This window comes from Perca fluviatilis, chromosome 3 (genome assembly GCF_010015445.1).
Source record: "Perca fluviatilis chromosome 3, GENO_Pfluv_1.0, whole genome shotgun sequence".
NCBI lineage: Eukaryota > Metazoa > Chordata > Actinopteri > Perciformes > Percidae > Perca > Perca fluviatilis.
This window is the reverse complement of record NC_053114.1, coordinates 29,753,079-29,772,909: the sequence shown is the minus strand read 5'-3', so window position 1 is coordinate 29,772,909 and position 19,831 is coordinate 29,753,079. Positions and strand designations below refer to the sequence as shown.

At 38.2% G+C, this 19,831-nt stretch overlaps 1 protein-coding gene across 1 annotated transcript in view; it reads left to right on the top strand.

Annotated features, from left to right (window-relative positions):
* Window positions 1-19,831, top strand: part of LOC120556497 (CUB and sushi domain-containing protein 1-like) — a 348,428-nt gene that overhangs the window by 192,838 nt on the left and 135,759 nt on the right. The window contains exons 15-23 of the mRNA XM_039796142.1: window positions 3,623-3,763; window positions 6,582-6,703; window positions 7,351-7,423; window positions 8,632-8,770; window positions 9,956-10,143; window positions 10,338-10,526; window positions 16,064-16,180; window positions 17,600-17,815; window positions 19,185-19,373. Coding sequence (XP_039652076.1) covers window positions 3,623-3,763; window positions 6,582-6,703; window positions 7,351-7,423; window positions 8,632-8,770; window positions 9,956-10,143; window positions 10,338-10,526; window positions 16,064-16,180; window positions 17,600-17,815; window positions 19,185-19,373 — 1,374 coding nt within the window. The remainder of the gene's footprint in view (window positions 1-3,622; window positions 3,764-6,581; window positions 6,704-7,350; window positions 7,424-8,631; window positions 8,771-9,955; window positions 10,144-10,337; window positions 10,527-16,063; window positions 16,181-17,599; window positions 17,816-19,184; window positions 19,374-19,831) is intronic.

Genomic DNA, 19,831 nt, shown 5'->3' with positions numbered 1-19,831 from the left:
AATAAAAATGTAGATTTGGGACGTTGTTTGAATAGGCAGTAATAAGCACTTCTCAAGTGTTGCTTATTCATTATTACTAATATGCATTGATGACTAATGGCATTGTCTTATATTCTGTCCTTATGTCACACAAACATTTAGATCCTTATCAACAATTTTGCTGTTATGCAGCCAATGTGGTGACCCACAGTCTGCCTTACTGATATGCCTTTGCAAAATGCATACATAAAAAAGTAGATGCTTTACTCCGGAAGGAAAATAAATATGCATCCTAAAGCAATAAGATAAAAGTTTCTCTGTATTAGAGAAAGTGTTTTTCCATTTACCAATGAGTTTATGTGACCTTGAAACTCATGCCTTTGTCTTCTTTTTTATCCCTGGATAATAGAACATTGAAATAGAAACAAATGGCAAGCAAAAGTGAACAGAGCAACCACAGTAATAACCAACCCATAAATCTCCTGAGCTGGGAAACAGTAGCATTCAATCCAGCCCAAAAATCTGATAAAGCTTCAAGGTATGCATTTGAACAGTACATCAATGGTTAACATATTCAGAAAGCAATTGCTGTCATCTAATATAAGAGAACATAGTGATAGACTGTTACAAAAGGCTTTTCTCTAAATCTCTCCTCTAAGATAAGACAACGTAGGACCTTGTCACTCTTTCAGCTATTGTCACATTGCTTCTCTTTCCACTCCTGGTCTCTTGTCTATCAATGCAATAATGAACAAGTTAAAGAGCTTTTGGGTTGCTGAAGAACAAAGAAACTGGCACTTTGCAACTCAGTCACTGTGTAGCTTAATTGAGTCTAAGTGCATTTAATCCAAAACTCCAAGTCAAGGAGGGAATAAAAAGAAAAGTTTCTGTGGCAGTATTGGTGAGGAATCCCAATTTCAGGTAAAGTGTGTTTTATTACTGAAGTGTTTTTGTAGCTCGCTTTCTGTCCAGGGTTGCCAACTCACACTGCCTGTCATTGCACATTTTTGTAGTTGGATTCTTAAGATGATTTTCAATATTACTTTCAATAACGTGTATGTGCTTAACAATGCCGTCTAAAACACACTGCAATTGATCATGCTGATTGCTCTCTGTTATGTTTTAAGGATTGGATGGATTGTATTAAGACCGGTAAAAATATGAAACAGTGGCAATACCATGCTTTTCATCCATTATCAATACCATCATCTTCAACTATTTTAAGGTGTGTAAATAATTCTGGTGTATCTGGTCTGATATTGTACATATCCTTAAAATATCTAATACACAATTAATACTGTATACATACTGTTTTTTTGGTTTGCTCAATATAATGTCACACAATGAATACACTCAATGACCAGAAGAAGTAAGTCTCACATTGGCATTGCAACAGCACCTATTTTAGCTATTTCTCCTACCCATGCTAAACTGCACGTGTCTGCTAGACTCCTGGTGGGCCACCACCAACAACAATCATTGTGTTAGTTTTGGCAGTGAAATGAAGTTGTGCATGCCGATAGCTCATCAGCATCAGTTTATAATCACCAATCACACTCAAAATATATTTACAATTGCATTCATTCAAGACAACAAGGTGTTTTTGTAATCTCACAACAATGTCTCTCACTTACTCTTGATCATTTTGGTGCTGCTGCTGCTGGTAAATCTGTTTATTTCTACCTGCTACAAACTGCTGTTACTGGCTGCGGCGATTGATTTCTCCATCAACCACCTCAGCATCCTCCTGTTCAAATGTCTTATCACCATATTTGGGGATGACATTTCCTTCCTTGTGCATTATGTTTATTCCATATCTCACTGATATGGGCCTGCTCGGTTGTGTTCTGTGTAGCCCTTTAGGGTTTTATTACGTTCCCTACTGAATCTCTCGCTGCCAGTTGGATCATTTGGGAGCACCCTCACGAGCAGAGTGTATTCTGCTTAAAAAAGTGAGGAGCCATTTGTTGCAGTAAATGGTCCTATGCTGTGACACAAATGTCTCAGATAGAAATGAGGTGATGCATGGTTACAGCTATACAGGCCGGTAGGGGAGGTGTAATGGTTTCGGGACCATTGAATTGGTGTACAGTGGGTCCTTTAATAGCTATAGAACGATGCCTTAATGCCAGAGCATACCTTTACATAGCAGCCAGGTTCAGCCATTCATTGCAATCATGTACCCCCAAAGGGATGATGGGTACTTTGAACAAGATAATGCTCCCTGCCATGACAGAATTGTCCAGGAAGGCATGGTTCAAGACACATTCAGGTGAAATAACATTAATGACCTGGACACTACAATCCCCTGATATCAGTCTCTTTGGGATTTACTCAAATGCAGCATCTGTAGAAAAGAGCATCAACCTTAGGCAGTTATGTGAAGCACTCATGTCTGTCTGGTTTGATTTAACACCAGAACCAGACGGATCTCTTGCTGAGTCACTGCTGAGACATGTGGGAGCTGTTATTAGGGCTAAAGGTGGTCCAATGTGGCGCAGAACAGGAGTCGGTATTTTTCAGGTCACTAAGTGTATATTTTGTCTGTAAAGTTAGAAATAAAGTTAGAGCTAGGTATCAGCAGGATACTTTGATTTCAGTTTTAAGAGTCATGATTCAGTTTCATCTGACATTAATAAGATGGTTCATGAAACAATCCTGTATTATTGTACAGCTACATGTATACATTATAATCCTACTTTGGAAGACTGCCTACTTTTACTTCTCTTTTTTTCTTAATAGTTACCATGCAGATTTAGATTATACAGTCAACATGAGATGATTACAAAAAATAACTGATGGATAAAAATCTCCAGAATGCCGTCTTTGTACTACTTTCAACTATGAAAAATAGCATTGTTTTAGCACATTGACAGTCATTTTAACATCAATCCCAAAAGTCTCAAAAAAATAATTAAACCTGTAGAGAAGCAAGTTAACCTGAGACACAAAGCTTTCAATGACATAGACAATGTAATTCACTGCTGTTGTTAAAACTCCTAACAGGGTGATAAAGAAGTCATACTGGGCTCCACCAGCAAGCTGCTACAATATTTTACAACATACAATGTCAATATGTGTTACTCTAAAAGGAAAAATTCTTAGGCATATTTTCCTGCTAATACTTTTTACATATGTTTACATTTCTTAAATAAGATTTTGAATTCAGGTATTGTTATGGATTATTCCTCCATTTTGTTGCTGACAGTGCTACAGAACCGAATGAAGTGAATTGAATAGTTTATTTTCATTCCATTAAATTCTTTAATCCAACTGACAGGCAGATGATGGACTAATAGTGCTAGCCATTGTGCTACCAAAACAGCCCTTTTCTCTGGTGATTCCTAGAATGTGTACATTGTTTGCATTTGTCTGCAAAATAACATCAAAACAACATATTAGGATTTGCTAACTTTAAAAAAAGATCTGAAGAACTATTGAATCATCTCAGAATTATTTTTTTCCCAGCACCAATAACATTTAATACATCTCTTCAGGTCTCTTGGGGTGTTTTGTTTTATTCATTTTACAGGAGTCCTTCACTTTCCTAGTATGTCCTTGGCCTAATGTTATTCAGATGGAATTAGATAAGCACCATTAAAATGTGTCTGTTAAAGATTGTTTTAACTCTGTTCTATTTTAGGACTGTCTGAGCCACAAACATTTGGAACGTTCTCAGGAAAAGATGTTCCATCACAGATTGCCTCGAATGGACACATCATGAGACTGGAATTTCAATCTGATCATTCTAATACTGGAAAAGGCTTCAATATCAGCTACACCAGTATGTGCCGCCTACCTACCTATATATCTGTGTCTGTCTGTCTATCTGTGTCTGTATCTGCATGCAACAAAATCAAACTAAAAATGCAACCTAAAATGGTTTAGACACCGTTATTTGTAATGTACATTAGTGTGCCGATTTTGTTGTGTATCAGTGTATTTTTCGTACTCCTGTAGTTATCCAGTCAAACGTCAGCATGACATCATGTTTGAGATGTTTCCAGAGCAGATACAATGGAGTTTTGATAGCAGAAAATTGTTCGACAATCTAAAAATGACAGCAGTAAACATGAGCAGCAGATTTTTGAGGTCAGCTCATCAGAATGGAGGAGAAAGGGCTTCTTGCTAGATACAGCAGTTTGTGGCAGTGTATGATCAAACACAAAGAGATAAAAACAGAAAAGTTTGTTTATAATGTATAGATGGTCTTACCTTTTTGTAAAGCAACTTCAACCTACGGTCTCGCTCTTGCCGTGTCATTGCTTTCTGCTTGACTTATCATTTGTGTTTATGTTTTACTCATGCTTTACTTAGTTAAACATGTCCCATTGTCAGCTTTGAACCTGACTACTGCAGCATGTATATGTATCTGCTCTAAGCTAAACTAGTTGTGCATCACTGACTCTGATTAACTCTCTGTGCAGTTTTGCACCATTTCACACACTGCCTAACAAATGACCTTGTCTCTGACTCTTCCTTGAGAGATTACATTTGACAAATGAACATACTAAATTATATTTAGCCTCTTTACCACCACATAATGTTTAATGAAAAGTCCCATCTCTAATCCTAACGCAAACTATTTTTAACACAAATGAAAGGTTTGATGCACAATTTGAAGCAAAACTATGCCATTAGAGTCCTTTTTTACTCAAACATTTCTAAAAGTAATGTACAAATACAGAAATCCTCTTTATACTGCGCTTGTTTTGAATATATTATGCAATGTTTGTATTGTCAACAGTTACTAATGTTCATGTTCTTAAAAAAGACAAAATTTTAACTACATTCATATAGTTTTTGATGATGAAACTTTTTGAGAATGTAATTTGAATGTCTGATCACATAAATTCTACACTGGGACTTAAGAAAGATCAGGCATCATTGTGCTGTTTCAATGATTTGGTCTATTAACATTTTAATGCATATATGAATATCAATGGGGATTGCTGTGAGTATATCATTATATGTTTATATAAATAATGTTGAATGTGAAAGTAAAATATGAAATGTGACACACCAGGCTGCAGTAATGCACACAGATAATAATACATGTTATTAATGTATGACTTTAAAGTTAAGGTAAAGTGATGCTATGGGGTAAATGGCTGCCACATTTAAAGATTAGCTTCAGTTTACTGACATCAATGCTAGTATATTTGGATTAGGAATAGTTATATCAACAAAACCATAATCTCTTATAGCTAATTTAAAACATTTTTGGTTCCCATAATTTATTATACACAAATAACTATGGATTTTCTTCTATAACAGTCTTTTCTTTCACACCGCTATGAAATTTAAGCTGTACAGTTATATAAGCAGTTATGATTCTGATTCAATACATCACACTGTTTGGGATTGACTGCGATAGCTGCAGTACAGTGCCTTGCTGACCTGGTCTTAGCATGTGTTGACTGGTGCAAAATGACACCAAAACTCACTTGGAACCAAGATACAAGAAAAACATTTAAACGAGGAAAAAAACAACCTTACTGCACCCCTTAAAGAAGAAATATGTTGCCAGTTCAAAGCTACACCTTGTGCTGTACAATGCTCTCGCTTGACGGCAGAGCCCTTTGACTCTCAATTTTTTTTTTTTTTTTTTTTTTTTTTTTTTTTTTTTTTTTTTTATCCATTCTGTGTCTCCCATCCATTACTCAGACTTTCTTCTCTGTTGTTTCTTCTTTTGCAAACACAACCTTGTCTAACACTTTCTTTATCTGAAACACTCACAGCATTCTCTCTTTCCTCCCTCCTCTGAGTTTACATATTTTGTTTAATGTCATTTTCTGTGTTTTCCAATGTTTTCCAATATATATATATATATATATATATATATATATATATATATGTGTATGTGGATGTGTGTGTGTGTGTGTGTTTAAATCCCTCTCCTCTTTTTTTATCCCTCTCAACATTTTCCACCACTTCTATATCTGGTGTGGGAAAGTATTCATGGTTATTTTCTATGTATGTGTGTGTGCTCTACACGTGTATTTGATAATATATTTGTGTATTCGTTGTGTTTGTGTATGTGCCCTTTCGTCTCTAGGTCTGAATTTTTTTTCTCTATCCTTTTCTTTCTCTATCAGCTCTCATTTCCTCTCCATCAGTAGCTAATCAACCTGAGACATGTCCAATCACTGGGTGTGTGCTCTGGGTGGGATCAGGTTAATCTCTGGAATGGGGATGATATAAGCTAAACATGACAGGGTTCAATCCACGTGAAGATAATTCCATTCCCATATTTCCATATCAGTCGAGATGTCACATTTACTGACAGTGATAAAGCAATGGTTTTCAAAAAATTTTTTCTCTCTGGTAGAACCAATTTTCAGGTATTGAAAGTAATTGGAAAAACCAGAAAACGTTGTTCAAATTATCAAATTATGTAATATGTATTCTGGACCACTTTCAACGATTTAAATATCCATACTATAGTCTGTAGGCACAATGTGTCATTTTCCCCATTCTTTTCTGTCAGATTTTCTCTCTGCTCATTCAATTCCAGGGTCATTTGTCTTTATTTTATACAGTTTATTTGGTTCTTTGTCTATTGGCTTCTATTATAACTTCTCTTATATTTCTCTTTGTAGCATTTGGTCAGAATGAATGCCATGACCCAGGAGTTCCTGTCAATGGTCAAAGGTATGGTGACCAGTTTCAGCTCGGCAGCTCAGTGACTTTTCACTGTGATCAAGGATTCATTAGGACACAGGTAAAAATCTGATATCTGTCTAAATCTAATCTGATAGATTATTATTCACACAAATTAAATACAGATTTGTAGATGTATAAGCATTATTTGCATGCAGTATTTGTATTAGTAATAGTAGTCGTAGTGAAATGCTACTTTGTACTCTCCTGTACTTAATTTGTATCTGTATATCGTTTTGATTTAATTTACTTTTATTTATGTTGTATCCTTTTTTCTGTTTGTATCATATCTTAAAGCTTTAGTGCGTAACTTTGTGATATTAATGAATGTCCGTTACATTCAAGCCATTGCCAAATGCGTTGATACAAAGCTAATTAAGACAGCTCCACACAACTCTCTCTGTATTTCTCAGCATGGCTATGTTCAGAAGATTGTGGTGTCCGGTGACTTTCCCGCACAGAAACTTGAGTGAAGATAATGACCTCTTCTGAAGAGTCCATCATTTAATTATCTGTGTCCTCCTTGACTACTAGCAACTGCGTGGAGGAGGGGGGTGGTTCGCGGTCACGGAAAGCTTGTATCATGTGGACGCGCCAAGAGTTTTTTTGTCATTACTTAGAATTCCTCATGGGGAGACAGAAACTACGCACTATAGCTTTAAATTAAGTAACAACCCTTAATTCCATACATTGATATTCTATTTCCAGGGGTCTGATCAGGTCACTTGCATCATCCAGGAGGGAAACGTTGTTTGGTCTGCGGCTGTACCTCGCTGTGAAGGTAAACACACACACAAATTGTTTACCGTGTGTATGAGTAATGGGAAATCGTTGAAAATGTTCAACTTGCCAGACTATAAGAAGTTGTATACTAGCCTCCCTACACTTATTCATCCTGTTTGCATGCATCTTTCTCTCTCAACAATAATCTTAAATGAGATTGGCACAAGTTCTGCTGAAACTTATTCAGGGAGAGATTAATTATATGCAGACTCCAATATACAGAGATGTATCCATAGTGGGCCCAACAGCTAAGATGTGGAAGTGATAATAAAAGGACAGTGAATGTGCCGTTATTGCAATACATTTTAAAGGCGAATGTTATCCACTGGCCTGTGAGTACTCGTATGTCTTTTTTCTATCCCCTCCATCTTGATTGTATTGTCTAAATGACATTATCAAATGTTGGCTGTTGTTAATAAATGGGATGGAGGAGACAATCCAATTGAATAGGGTTGTCACCTTATTAAATATGAAGTATGGGGAAATGTTATCCCTACTGTTGGACAGGGAAGGATAATTATTTTTTATTTCTAGAATGACTTTCTCTTCTACATCCCATCCATGAGTACCACAGCTTATGCACAGAATGGGCAAAAGAAAAGTAATTTTCTTTAGCTTGCTGAAAGTCTGGAGTAATGAGAGCAATCAAAAGGACCAATGTATCAGCTACTTCAGAAGAAGTGTAAGAGTGGAATAGATAAGCCATTGCAAATGACGTATTGTAGGAAATAAAATGAATAATAAACAGACCATGAACTTCAGGGCCAAAACTAATATACAGTTACAAAGTTATACATTTTTTTTGTATTATTTTTTTTTTATTTTAATCTGCTATCCAAACTCAACTGAAGCTAATTCTTGCATTTTAATGTGTCGTGGTTGAGTGTTTGGGACTCCTAAGTGTAAGCTATAACTGTTCCCTGAGTTGCAGCCATTTTCTGGTATCATTTGACACATACATATACTTGATTTGCCCTATAAATGATCATGCTATACTTATTTAGCCCTTTTTCAAACCTGCGCAATGACATGAGCAAAACAACTGAACTTTGTTTACTGTAGCAGAAAATTGCCACTGCATATTTTCTGAAGATAAATGTTTATATATGAACTCTATAAATTCAGAAAGGATTAGACAGCTCACGTAAATTGAAAAGCTCTCTCTCTCTCTCTCCCCCTCTCCCTCTCTCTCTTATTTCCCTGTAGCTCCATGTGGAGGCCATCTTACAGCCCCTACTGGTGTTCTGCTGTCTCCTGGTTGGCCCTCCTTTTATAAAGACTCTCTGAACTGCCAGTGGGTGATTGAAGCACAGCCAGACCACGCTGTGAAGATACACTTTGACAGGTAAGTGATCTGGTTATAGAGAGGTTTGTTTAAGTTTGCTGATCAGTTACTCGTAAAATGAGTCAGATTGTTACCAGTTGGATAACATAGTCATGAAGTATGTAATTTCTTTTCATATATGGTTTGTCAGCTAGTACATTATTTAGTCTGTCAGTCTATTAGTTTGTCAAACTTTTAGAAGCATCATAAGTTAGTAAGATATAAATGTAGTTGGTGAGTTACTGCTGCAGTAAATAATTAATGTTGGCTTTTTGCACATGTATTCTGGACACAAGCCACGAGCAGATGCAGTGTAGCCTGAAATTGCTAAAGCTGAAATTTGTCTTTTTGGGAAGTGACGTAAAGGCCAAGTTATCTTCATCGCCTATGAGGCATTTCATTTGTGTAGGATTCAGCCTTTGCATTGCATGCAAATGTCTGGTGCAGAAGCTAGTGAATTGTTCAGTTGGCTGGTTAGATATTCAGATGCCGTCAGTGCATGTGATTGTACAGTGTGTCAGTTGTTCCCAACTCTTTGTTTTCTATCCCACCGGGTAGTTAATCACATTCATGTGATGAACTTTTTCTAAATCAGTTATTACTATATTTTATGGTTAAAATGATAACCAGCAGCCCTCAAGAACCAACTGGTTGTCAGTGCCCTGCAGACACAACTGTAGGTAATTGCTCAGTCAGTCAACAATAAATGGTAAATGGACTGCATTTATATAGCGCTTTTCTACCTTCCCAGACAAAGCGATTTGCAATTTGCTTATCATTCACCTATTCACATGGTGGCGGAGCTGCAATGCAAGGCGCTGGCCTGCATGAAAGTGAGGGAGAGGAAGATATTAAGTCAGTCAATTGTTCAGCTACTTAGGCACACAAGGTTTTTATGTGGTTATTTAAGTGCTCAATTATTTAAATTGGCAGGTAGAATGTCAGTCAATAAGTTTTGTTTTTTAAGTTAGCATAGTTTATTGACATTGTTCAATGTTTTGCACTCACAGTGACTTTAATAAAATGAGCATTGCTGCTGAATCCTCTCTCAGCATAAATACCCTGTTTATCAACATTGTTTGCTCTCAGTTCCATTACATGTGTGGTAGCCTGCACGTGTTACTACGTATGCCTGTCATATAAATGTTATTTTTGTGTATGTCAGGTTATTGTGTATGTTTTGTTTATGCCTGTATGTCTGCGTAGGTTTCAGACTGAGGTCAACTATGACACACTGGAAATCAGGGATGGCCCCTCAGCCTCCTCTCCCCTCATCGGTGAATACCACGGCACCCAAGCACCTCATTTCCTGATTTCCACATCCAACGTCCTGTTCCTGTTGTTCACGACAGACAACAGCCGCTCTGCAGCAGGCTTTAGCATCAGATATGAAAGTAAGGCTGATTGACAGACTGATATAAATGTTTGGTAGACAAATGATGAATTGCTTTCAGGTATTCATACGTAGCAACAATGTTTTGTTCAATGTTCGCTGAGTGCAAACCAGCTTGGTGTAATTACCCACACGCACATATACACTCACCCTCTTGACTCTGTGGTATTTGTGCTTGTGTGATGTGATTCTCAGGTGTGAAAATGGAGTCAGACTCTTGTCTTGATCCTGGTATCCCAGTCAATGGTCGTCGCCATGGCAGCAGCTTTTCTATTGGCTCCCATGTCTCATTTGCATGTGATCTAGGATACACACTGAGTGATGAGGAGCCAATTGTTTGCGAGCAGAATCATCTGTGGAGTCACGCTCTTCCCAGTTGTGATGGTGAGAATATTTCTTTCTTTCTTTCTTTCTTTCTTTCTTTCTTTCTTTCTTTCTTTCTTTCTTTCTTTCTTTCTTTCTTTCTTTCTTTCTTTCTTTCTTTCTTTCATTTTAGCACTCATCATGAACACCTACTCTATTGTGGGGTGAAACCTTTTGTAAACAATTTACAGTGTAAGAGCAAGAATGACTTAATAATGTGAGGAACACAGTCACTTGTTGGAATACGTGACATATGGAGTTTGAAGTTTGTTAAACACAGGAAACAGTGAAAATCTGGTCATCAAGTAAAACTTAGAAAAATCTTCAAGTAAACATAAAACCAAATTGGAAATTTCCTATACAAACTAGCACAGCAGGCCATTGTGTGCACCTTGTTTCTTTTCCTCAGAGGAGAAAGCTTGGAGTTTGCTTAAAACAGAAAATAAATGCTGAAAAGTAGTTTGTAAATACACTAAATCCCATGCTTGGCAAATTAAGTAATCTTGATCGGAATTTAATGTTGGACAACAAACAAGGGTCTGATTGATTAATTAAGCTTTCAAGATGATGTTTTTAATTTCTTCACCTAAACACTAAAGAAAAAGGACCTATTATATTAATTTTAAATCTCAAAGATTTGTATCAAATTATTTCATTCATACTTTAAGAGTGAAATTAATCCAGTACTGCAGTATAAGTTACAATTACGTCATCCATTGGAAAACAGTAAAGCATAAATAAGCATTGCGGTTTTTGAGACCATGACTACATTCATTTAGCTCTTTTTTTCAGATCATGCACCCCTACATTACCTATACTGTACTGTAGCTGCTCAGCAGGAGGGTGGAGACTATACCAGCTGACAGCTCTGGCAAAGCGAGACTAATCACAGGGCTACCACATATAGAGAGACAACACATGATGCACGTTTTGGGAGTATTGGAAACCCATGCAGGCACAGGGGAAAACAAGCAAACTCAACGAATGGCCCCAGTCGTCCAGCATTTTTGAACCCCTGCTGTAGCCGATAGCGCTTACCATTGCACCACTGTCCCATTTTTTTGTTTTGGAAAATAGAAAATTGGACCAAACTCTGAAGAAATTAGAAGGGCCCTCGGAGAGAGCAGACGTCTGCCAAGGCCATGCTCTATCTCGCTATCTCGTTCCTAAATTCAATGGGTTATTCCTTGGCCCACGCTACACCGTTCCACCAAGTTTTATGGAAATGATATAGTTACGAAACGAACAAGCAAACCGAACTGAAAACATTTTGGTGGAGGTAACTACTGAAAGGAAATGCTACAGTTTTAGCAAATTAATCACACTTGAAACATATTGAAACATATTTAAAGTAAGTTGCCTTTTTGACTTGTTTTAACTGAGTTTCTGATGATGACTCAGATATTAAAATCCCAGTTACGCTCACACGCAACTGTGCCTCGTCTTTGCCACAATTTACTTTTGCAAGCAGCCAGCTGTTTGTTTTTTGTGTGTGAGACAAGTTTGAGGATGGTGAAGTTTCAAACAGTAGTTAGTTTATAGACTGACGGCCCCCTCTTCATGAACATAAAAACAGAAGTGGGGTCAGTAGGGCAAGGTGACTGAAAGAAGGTAGCCTACAGCCAGAGAGTCAGAGACAGTGGAGAGGGGGGAGGGAGTTGGTGCAGGTGTTCCTATTAGTAACTTATTGTCTTCTTCTTTTTTGCCTTTCACTCTGTGTTACTGGCAGCCATATTGTTAATTGTACAATCTGCCCCCACTCCCAAGTTGGACATCCAGCCTCAGTGAAATTATGCAGGTCAACAGGCACTACTAAAACAGATGCTCACTGACCATTGCAGGCCTTATCATTCAGCATTTTGCCCACAGCTCATGCTGTCATGGGAGATTAATACACAGCGTCTGATTTAATCTGCCGATTGAAAAGAATCCAATTTGAAAGCCAAAGTCAGGATGTCTCAACTTGGGAGCGAGTTCATACCGAGGCAATCTATCTCACAGTATCAGCCATAAAACATAAGCAGTTTTAAACGGCCACTGTGACATTTTCAATTTTCAGCCAAGCATGCCATCTCACCAGACAGCTGTTACATTACATGACACACTATTTCAGAATGGCACTCTTCTAAAACGGTGTATAAGCCTTGACTAGAATGTAATATATCATAGTTTGCTTTCAGAGAAGATCATGGGACTAGAATTATGTATATGTATATTATCGTCTTTACCTGTTCTGTTACTTAATTATTTTCCTACCTATTGACAATTTCATATATCCAGTTTACCTGATTTTCATGTTTTGGAGCTGTGGGAGGAAGCTGGAGTGAACCCATGCAGACACAGAGAAAACTTGCAAAGTCCACTGAGAAAGGACTTGGACATCGCACATCAATTCATAGGAGAAAGGAAATCATCTTTAAAAACTCCCACAGCCATACTTAAAGCAACTCATACACACATATGGACACATTAACAACAATAATCTTATTTACAGTACAGTCTCAGTGGCACAGTTAACATTTTAACAGGGAAAGACAACATTTTTTCTACTACACCTACTGCACTACGCAGCAACAAAAATTCATTATTTTGACAATATTGTGTAGAAGATAAGATAAAAACAAAATGACATGTAGTCTTCCTGCAGGCGTGTCGAGACCATTCCCTTTCAGTTACATCACAGTGTCTGTTGGACCTTAATCGCTCGTCTTATTCCTGCCGGTCAGCTATATCTCCAAACAGATAATACAAAACACTGGCTGCTCTTTTATGTGTCAGGGAGAATATTGAAGGGGTGCAGTTACATTTTAAAGCTTACAGTTGGTGCCAAGACAACAAGTTGTTAGAAGTGAACAAAGTCACAGTATCCCTTTTAGTAAAAAATGCCATGGCATCCTTTAAGAGGGAGATAATTAAAGACAGAGAAAAAACATGGAGGTAGGAATGAGTAGGAAGGGATGTAGCTAAAGTCTGGTATATTATATTTCTGTTTTCCTCTCCCCTGTCTGAAAAACAAGCCATATCTTTCTGTATCTGCTTTTCTTTCAGCGTTCAGTCTCATGATTCTGCTCTCAACACTGAACACCGCCATACTTTGATTTGCCTCTCAAATCTTTGTTAGAGTGATGAATATTCTTTTTTCTGTCTGATTCTTTTCTTTTTCTTGCATTTTTATGCATCTCACAGTTTCTAACACACATACATTAACAATCTGCCTCTATCTTCACGCACACAGATTATTCACATACTCTGATGTGTGCACTCGTACAAGCAATAGATACAGTATGCGCACACACATGCGCACATGCCCCTCAAGGGTCATTTAGTCAGACAGTGTCCTAGTTTTAACTGAATCCTGATGGGAGTGTGAAAAAAATGGTTACCACAACACACACTAAGACTGCTAGTCAGAGAGAGAGGGTTGGAGAACGGCTCTCTTCTCAGCTACTTAACTCAAGCTCTGTTGAAATATGATATGGTATAAGATGGAAGGAAAGACATTGATAGACAGAAAGATGGGGTGGAGAGGCAGAACCACAGCAGTTCTCTACAAACCCATACTGGAATAGCTGCACTATAAAAAAAAAAAAAAAAAAATAGCTTTGACATCTGTCTTCATGAAGTCAAAATAATACAGTTTACCCAAATCACCAAATGAATAAGCACATTTTTTGTTTAAGGAGCTAAAAGGGACTTGTGTGCACCAAAATATATATAAACCTTCAACTACAGACAGAAGGGACACAACAAAATGTTTTATTGTCTCTGATTCAGTTTATAGTCTGGGGATGTGTTTGTTTCATAGGTATGCCAGTCAAGCACCTTGAAGCACTTAAATTGAATTAAATGTAACTGAGTTGAGCTGAATAGAATTGAAAGGGATGGAGGCACAGTGAGAGAGAAACAAAGAGTCAACATATTATCTTAGTTCAAGAGTCTGTAATGCTCCGCAAGCCCTCTTTTACACTCCATTACGATACTATAGTATTTTCCATTCTGCTCTATACCAAAAGAGTTTGTCCTGTTCCATATCAGTGGTCTGGCTCTGTGTGGAGGCTAGGTGTCTGGTAACACACACACACACACACACACACACACACACACACACACACACACACACCAATCCCTCACTCTTTTACCACAAATCACTCTTTCTTTGTCTGTCACAATCTCCCCGCTCTGTTTTCTATTTGTTTCTAAGAGCATCTCTGGCCTTCACCCATTGTTTCTCTGTCTGTAGCTGTATGTAGAAGCTGCATGTTTGCCTTTAAAAGTTCTAGTTTTCTCTGTAACACAATCCAATTTGGTGAAATCAACAAAAAGTCTTCAGTGCATGTTATATACTGTATCTTACATAACAACAATATGTTACTCTGTCATACATGTAATTATGTGATTATATTTTGAACTGGACACACCGTTGTCAGCTGTTCATGTGTGAAATATGTGAAAAATGTTATCTGCCACTTTATTAATCTTCTAGACAACTAAAAACAATTAAGTCATTTTTTCATTGTTTAAGTGTCTATAATTGATATTTCTATGTGAAAGAGGTCGCTAATAGTGATGAACCTACAGAAAATTAGCACCTGAATCTGCATCCCCTCTGCTTTACAGAGTTTTATAGACACTTTAAGATCATTGTTTAGCTGTCTGATCTGCAGCCTTACTGTGGTGATTCAATCTCACCGCTCTCATGGCATAAGTTTTTGGATGTAGCAGGAAACAGTTTTCAGTAAAAAAGCTCCAAACCTAACAATACACTACCTGCTTAGCATTAAACAGCAAATACAGGAAGTGACTAGCTGCTGAACATAGTTGAGCATTTAGCAGCTAAAGAGCCAGATATTTTGCTCAATTACCACGACCAACAAGAGAGTGAATGTTGGGCTTGCATTAGTTAGATGGCAAGAAATACGACTCTGAATGAATGATAATGTTGCTCTGTAACCGTTGGATGTATAAATAAGCAACTCTTTACTAAGGTGATGATATGTCAGTGTTATGTTCCCAACTTGCTTCCAGTGACCCCAATTGGCCAAAAAAAATCAGTTATTGCAGGTTTAGAAAAGAAATGCATTTGCACAACATGGAGACATCAGTTAGGTATTGAATGTTGTTGGATTTACAACACCTATACTTTCATTGTGTTACATTGCATTACAGTTTGTCTTTGTGAATCTACAGCTGTTTCTTCTCACGTCGTATAGCTCTTTTAATATCGGGGAGAGACTATATTTTGCATAGAGCACATACTTACGCCATGCTTAGCTCACACAATTCTGGCAATTTTTGAAGGTCTGCAGATTTAAAAAGCTGAATGTGGTTTAATTCCAGTAATTAACTGAGAGTGATTGATTAGAGCAAATAAATCTGTCATTATGTGGTGACCTCATAACTGTACTTATGATATGTATTATTTTTAGGTGTAACTTGAGTAGTCCTTTTTTAGAATTTGTTTGTAACAGTTTTCACAAAACAGTTTGTATAGTGGTAAAATATAAATGTATTCTCCCTTTCTTTTTCACCCTTCTCTATCTGTCACTTTGTCTCTGTAGCCCTTTGTGGAGGTTATATCTTTGGTAAAACGGGGACAATTCTGTCTCCTGGCTTTCCTGACTTTTACCCCAATTCTCTTAACTGCACTTGGACTATAGAGGTGTCTCATGGGAAAGGTAAGCACACATACACAGATATAATGGAAACACCCATCCATTTGATTGGAAAAATAAAGTTTTTTTTTTAAATTGATTTTTTTTCTTCAAATGTTGAAAAACGTGTTTATTAAAGTTGCACATTTTGAAGATTGCTGTGCATTTACACTCTATGGGCTCTATCTTGCACTCAGCGCAATTGCCTTTGTACACCGAGGCATGTATCATTCCTATTTTGCACCCGACTCACAGCGGACTTTTCCCTCCACAGACGCACGTCGGTAAAATAGGGAATGTATTTGCGCTCCTGGGGGCGGTTCAGCGAAAAGAGGAGGCGTGTTCCGGCGCAAACGTTCTCTCATGCTATTTTGCAGTTTCAGAAAACAATTCCGCCACTGACCAGGAAAAACCTGGTCTAAAGTCAGTGGCGCTAGTCTAAAGTCAGTAGCGCGTTATTCAGATGCTATTTTAGGGGCGCATGCTTGGCCATAATGTAGCGTGTGCACAACGCGCATACACATCTCTCATCTAAACGGACACAGCAGTTCCCATTTTTGCAAACCATACATAATTACAAGGAAAAATATTACTGAAAATGCGCTTCAGGTGTTTGGATAGATCAGGAGGCACTTTACAGTACAGTCCTCAAGTCGCAGCATTCTTTGTGGCTTGTTGTGTTTTACACAACATTTCCATGAATCATGGATGTGTTGATGACATAAATGAGGAAATATTAGAGGAATTAAGGAGACGTGATGTTGAACTACGACGGGATTGGACACTCCGGCGGAATCTGGCCTGGGAGTAATGCGCGATGCGCTCCTGGTGGAGCGGGTGGACGGAGATGGAGTGGGGGGGGGAGGAGGTTAGGGGCACAACAGGTGCAGGTGGTGCGTTTGGAGGCCCACGCTCCATGGCTGCAGCAATCCTCTCCAGACTTGAGGAGATGCGCCCGAGGGGCCGCAGCAACATCGCCACCCGGCCAAGACAGGTATTTATTACTTTGCCGCATCCCGGACAGCTCCCGCTGGCGTGCGCCAGGCAAATCCGCCGTCATAATAGCAATCCGCCATGGAACAAGCGCCTGTTCTTAAAGGGAATGTGAGATGACGCTCTGATTGGTTATTTTCACGTTACGCCCAAACCACACCTAGCTACTTCAGACCAACCCATTTTAGATTTGCGTCTGGCACAAGAGTCATTTATCCCGCCGGTATAATAGCAACAGCGGCCGAGATCCACCCACAAAGCTACTTGCGTTTTGCGTTTCATACTTGCGTTTCAGATCGTTAAAATAGGGCCCTATATGTCACTTGATATGTGTTTCTGGTTTGGTGTCTGTGTTCACGTACTGCCATTTATGTATCTGTGACTAAATATATCTATCCATCAATCCATCCAATCATGCATCCATCTGTTTATTCATGCATTCATTTCCAGGAGTCCATCTGGTTTTCCACACTTTCCATCTGGAGGAGAACCATGACTACCTTTCCATCACTGAGGACAGCAATTTCCAGGTTCCAGTAGCTCGACTCACTGGCTCAGTGCTGCCCCCTAGTGTCAAAGCAGGGCTCTATGGGAACTTCAGCGCTCAGCTACGTTTCATATCGGATTTTTCCATGAGTTATGAAGGCTTTAATATTACTTTCTCAGGTAAGAACCCAGATCAGAAACTGTTTTTTGTTAACATTAATGAAGTGGACTATAAATCAGCCTAAAAACTGTCTAACTTTAATTACAGAATAGACTTAACCTGCCTTGTTAGCCTGACATAGGCCTAACTCTTACAGATTTAGACCTAACAGACTAAACAGATATCATAAACAACAGGAATGTCTTATATAGTTGTATTCTGATGTGTTAAATTATTCTGCCTTGCAAAGGCAGAGAGCAGTAACTACAGAAACCCGGAAGTTGACTCTCTCCTTTTTAGGTGAATTAATGTTATAATAATTGTCACAAAACCTTACATAAAACATAAAAAAGCATTAGATAAAAAAGCATTAGATATTGCACTCTTAGCCCCATATGGGACTGTCTCACCCACTGCGTAGGTGACAGTTCCAGAAGGTCCCATAGAAAAGCTCATGGATACCGATATGTGCTGCTCCTTAATGTAGATGCGGTGAATAACCAGATGTACATTTGCCAAACCAACCAGTTAGTATTCATCCTTTTCTCTTATAAAACCGAAAGTAGTGTTTGATAAATACTTCCGATAAAGCACAAATCTCAACTTTGTGTCGCTTGTCCAGGTGGGGCGGAAAAACACACAACGCACTTTACAGTTGGTAAAAACTGCAGTTGTAGTGGGTGTTTTTTCCCCACAATGGCCAAAAGGGGCAACAGTAAGACCATAACAATATTAGTTCGACTTAAATTGTAATTAATGGTACAGGTGTAATACATTATGATCTTAGGTTTAGATTTTCACGACAAAAAATTTAATGTAATTCATTCTTTCTATTTACCTTATATTTCTTTTTCTTGGCTTACTTAATCTCGCATTGACAGACCTTCACAGCATTCCAAGATGGGAGAAAAACGTGCTCTTGTTTATTGTCATTTCTTTAAACCAGTCACAATCGTCTTGGGCGGCGCTAGGCGCCGGACGGAGCAACAGTGCCTCTGCAAAATAGCCTCGGGAAGGAACTTCTTTTGGTGCAATTTTTGCCTTCAAAAGTTGTTTTAGTTGTGCAACAGAAAACTCAGATTGGACAGATAGTCTAGCTATCTGTCTGGATTTACCCTGCAGAGATTTGAGCAGCAGTTAAACATAGTCCTCATAAATCCACCGGAGTTTAAAATTCCAACACAAAGAAAGCGGAAGGTGACCGACATCCGGACGAAATTAGGGACATCTGGTGGAATTTCTTGCGGCACCTGAACAATCCCGGAAATGAAACGTCCTTGATATAGACTATGGCTTACTTAACAACAGTTACACAGTTCTTGTACATTTCAAACCACTTTAGTCTTTTTAGAATGACTCCTCAACAATGTTATTCATGTCTCTGTATAGAGTACGACTTAGAGTCATGTGAGGATCCCGGCGTACCAGCGTACAGCAGGAGGATGGGATTCAGATTTCGGGTTGGCGACTCGCTGGCCTTCACTTGTTTCAGTGGCTACCGACTTGAGGGAGACAGCAAGATCACTTGTCTGGGAGGAGGCAGGCGAGTCTGGAGCAACATACTACCACGATGTATAGGTGAGACTAACAATCTGATCACGATTGTTTTGTGGTTTGTATCCTATCATTTATTACATTGACCTCTGTGAGTTGATTCTGAAAGCAGTGGCAAGCTCAGAGAACAAAGTGACACAAAGCAGGGTTTAGTTCACAGTGTTCTAAAGGTTAAATGAGACACACAATGATATATACATTTTCTAACAATCGCTTCATCCACTTTGATGAAGTGGGTGTAGAAAGATAAGAAAGAGGCACCAGAGGAAAGAAGGATTAGATCAAGGTAGGTTCACGCGAATAAATCTTTTTTTTTATACAATCCATGATACAAATGTAATATGCCAATTAAAACATATGAGAGAGGCTTTGTTCTAAGTTTTTACTATGGAATGGAATGTAACATATTCACAACGTACATAGATAAACCAACTAGTTTCTCAGTAAAACAAAATAATTTTTTTTTACATTCAGACTATAGT